The sequence below is a fragment of the Emydura macquarii genome, unplaced genomic scaffold (assembly GCF_026122565.2).
Source record: "Emydura macquarii macquarii isolate MOO-44397 ecotype Brisbane River unplaced genomic scaffold, CSIRO-AGI_Emac_v2 contig_1882, whole genome shotgun sequence".
NCBI lineage: Eukaryota > Metazoa > Chordata > Testudines > Chelidae > Emydura > Emydura macquarii.
The window spans coordinates 212,818-215,459 of NW_027132019.1; the positions used below are offsets into that span (position 1 = coordinate 212,818).

Below are 2,642 nucleotides of genomic sequence, written 5' to 3' on the forward strand. Positions count from 1 at the left end.
CTACGCGTGGGACGTGATGGTCAGCACTGTTTTGAGGTTCATCACATAAGATAGCAGAATGAGCACCAAGTCCAACGTGGGTGAAGTGAGTGTTACAAAGAAGTCATAGATGATGTTGACTCTGATATCTGAACAAGCCATTGTCATCAACTCCTGGTTCAGGCAATAGGAATGGGAGACGATGTTGGCTTGACAGTATCGGTACTGTTTCGGGAGAATGGGGAGTGGAAGTATTATGACCACCCCTCTTAAGAGAGATACCAGTCCCATCTTGGCTATTCTCAGCAGGGTTAAGATGGAATCATATCTCAGCGGGTTACAGATTGCAACAAAGTGGTCAAAGGCTATGGACAAGAGCACAGAGGATTCAGTTAACGTAAGCGAGTGGATGAAGAACAGCTGAGCAAAACAGGCATTCTGGCTGATCTCCCAAGAGTTGAACCAGAATATGCCGAGTGTCGTTGGTAGAGTGGATATCATTATGCCAAGGTCTGAGATGGCCAACATGGAAAAGAAAATGTACATGGGCTCATGGAGGTTTGGATCTGTTTTTATAATGAACAGAATGACTGAATTTCCTAATAGGGAAATAACATACATTAAGCAGAAGGGGATAGAAATTCAGACATGGACGTCTTCCTGCCCAGGTATTCCAGTGAGAAGGAATACTGCAGGTTGGAATTTCATGTTATTGACAGCTGACATAATGCACTGGGCAGGTCCAAGGAGTTTTGAACTTTACTTCCTGAAAGGAAAAATAACAGAAATCATTCTGCTCTCGGTGCAAGTCTAGAGATGTCAAGGAAGATCAACACAAACATAGTGGCAAATGCCAGATGCTTCAGAGGGAATGAATGGAACAGGTAATCGTGAAGTGTAAATCCAAGACTGTCGGAACAAGATACTAGGCTAGATGGACCATTGGTCCAACCCGGTATGGCCGTTCTTATATTCTTATGTACACCACCATTCAGAAGATAGGCACTGCCAGACTACATCAGACCTGTAGTCCATCTAGCCCAGTATCCAGTGGCCAGTAAGAGATGCTTTAGGGAAAGGTAGAGGAAACCCTTCAATAGACAGCTGTGAGATAACCTGCCACAGCAAAAGTTTCCTCCTAACACCCTCTGGTTAGACATACTTTATAATGTAAACCAGGAATATTTATAGCTCTCCGAAGCCTTTTAAAAATAAGTCCCCATTACTGTAATTGGATTTTCTGGTTCCCCATATAAAAAACCAGTCCCTCTTTGTATCCTACTAAACTCTTCGTCCTGTTGATATCTTGTGACTGTGAGTTTCACAGCCTGCTTGCGCACTGTGTGATTTTACAATTGTGACCTTCCCTCAAACACCCGCTCTGGCCCTCCACTTCTGAGTGTGGCCCATTGTATCATGTTTATACACATGAGAAGCACATGATGAAAATGGTCATTATTATTTATCTCTCCTGCTTTGATGTTATTTATAAATGTGTTTCATTGCCTCATTTTTTTATAATTTTCTCCACTCCGAAGAGCCCAAATTACACCACTGCCTCTTTGCAGGACATGGGATAAATTCTTAGGCCAGGTTCTGAGTTCAGGAACATTGACTGCAACAGCTTCACTCCATCTTTACATGTGTAAATTCGATCAGAACCAGGCTCTCTTAACTTTCATTTAGCAAACACTCCCGGTGATACACTCTGAACTCCAAGAATCCTTGCAGGGGAAGCTGAAGTGCTTTGCCTGACCAGTCTTGATTGGATCCAGAGAGATTGATCATCCTACAGGCTTCTATTTACCCTCACAGGACCCCATCCTCTCCCCAGACAAGGGTTCTGTAGATATTTGGCACATTACAAGCTAACACAGACAGATAATTCTCAGCGGGAGAGTCATTGGTGTCACAATGAATAGTGCAAACATTGATTTCACTCATATGCAGTTGAGTGTGCAAGTTAGTTCAGCCATACTCATGTAAAAGGTGATGGGCATAAATTACAGACAGCCACTATATAATCCCCTTACCTGCCCCTCATCTCTAGTTTTTGCTGAAACACAGACCAGCGGTTCTGTTGGCTCTTGACTTTTTGGAAAGTCTCACGCAAGTATTGCAGAGTTATTGTGTGCAGGACCCTGTATTTAAGTGTTACAAACAGCTTCTGGTCAGTTAGCAGGAGACAGTGTCATGCAATTGCTCACTGAAGAAAAAATTAAAATGATAAACCCATTGCAAAGAGTAGTTGGAATACCTCTGAAATACTTGCTAAAGCAAAGGCCATTAAGTAGTAAAATTACCCCTGATCCTTCCTGTACAGATTCCAACAACTCTGCTGGTGGCTTTTGATAGACATGCATATAATGAAAGTTTGGTTTGTAATAATTGTATTATGATGAAAAGTTTTGGCATTACATTTAAAGTACTATCTTTTAAGAACACACATGTAAGCCCATTCTTTCCCCTCACATCTTTCAGTGATGATTTCTCAGATTAGAGGGGTACCTAAAATGTAGTGTGGGTCATCTGGATTTCTGGAGAATATGAAAAGATTGTAGGCTTCGGCCCGCATTCATTCACTTGTCATCAAAGATTAGTCTGGGAAATCCTATTCAACTAGTAGCTCTTCTATCCTTGGGTTAATATCTGACTGGTTCCCA

The 2,642-nt window shown here is 42.0% G+C and overlaps 1 protein-coding gene across 1 annotated transcript; it reads right to left on the bottom strand.

The window, feature by feature from the left end:
* On the bottom strand, positions 1-618 carry LOC137159760 (olfactory receptor 51A7-like; the record flags this gene model as incomplete). The annotated part of the gene is made up of 1 exon (XM_067558238.1): positions 1-618. A coding segment is annotated over one exon (618 nt), but the record flags the coding sequence as incomplete, so codon positions are not given.
* Positions 619-2,642: the final 2,024 nt, after the last annotated feature.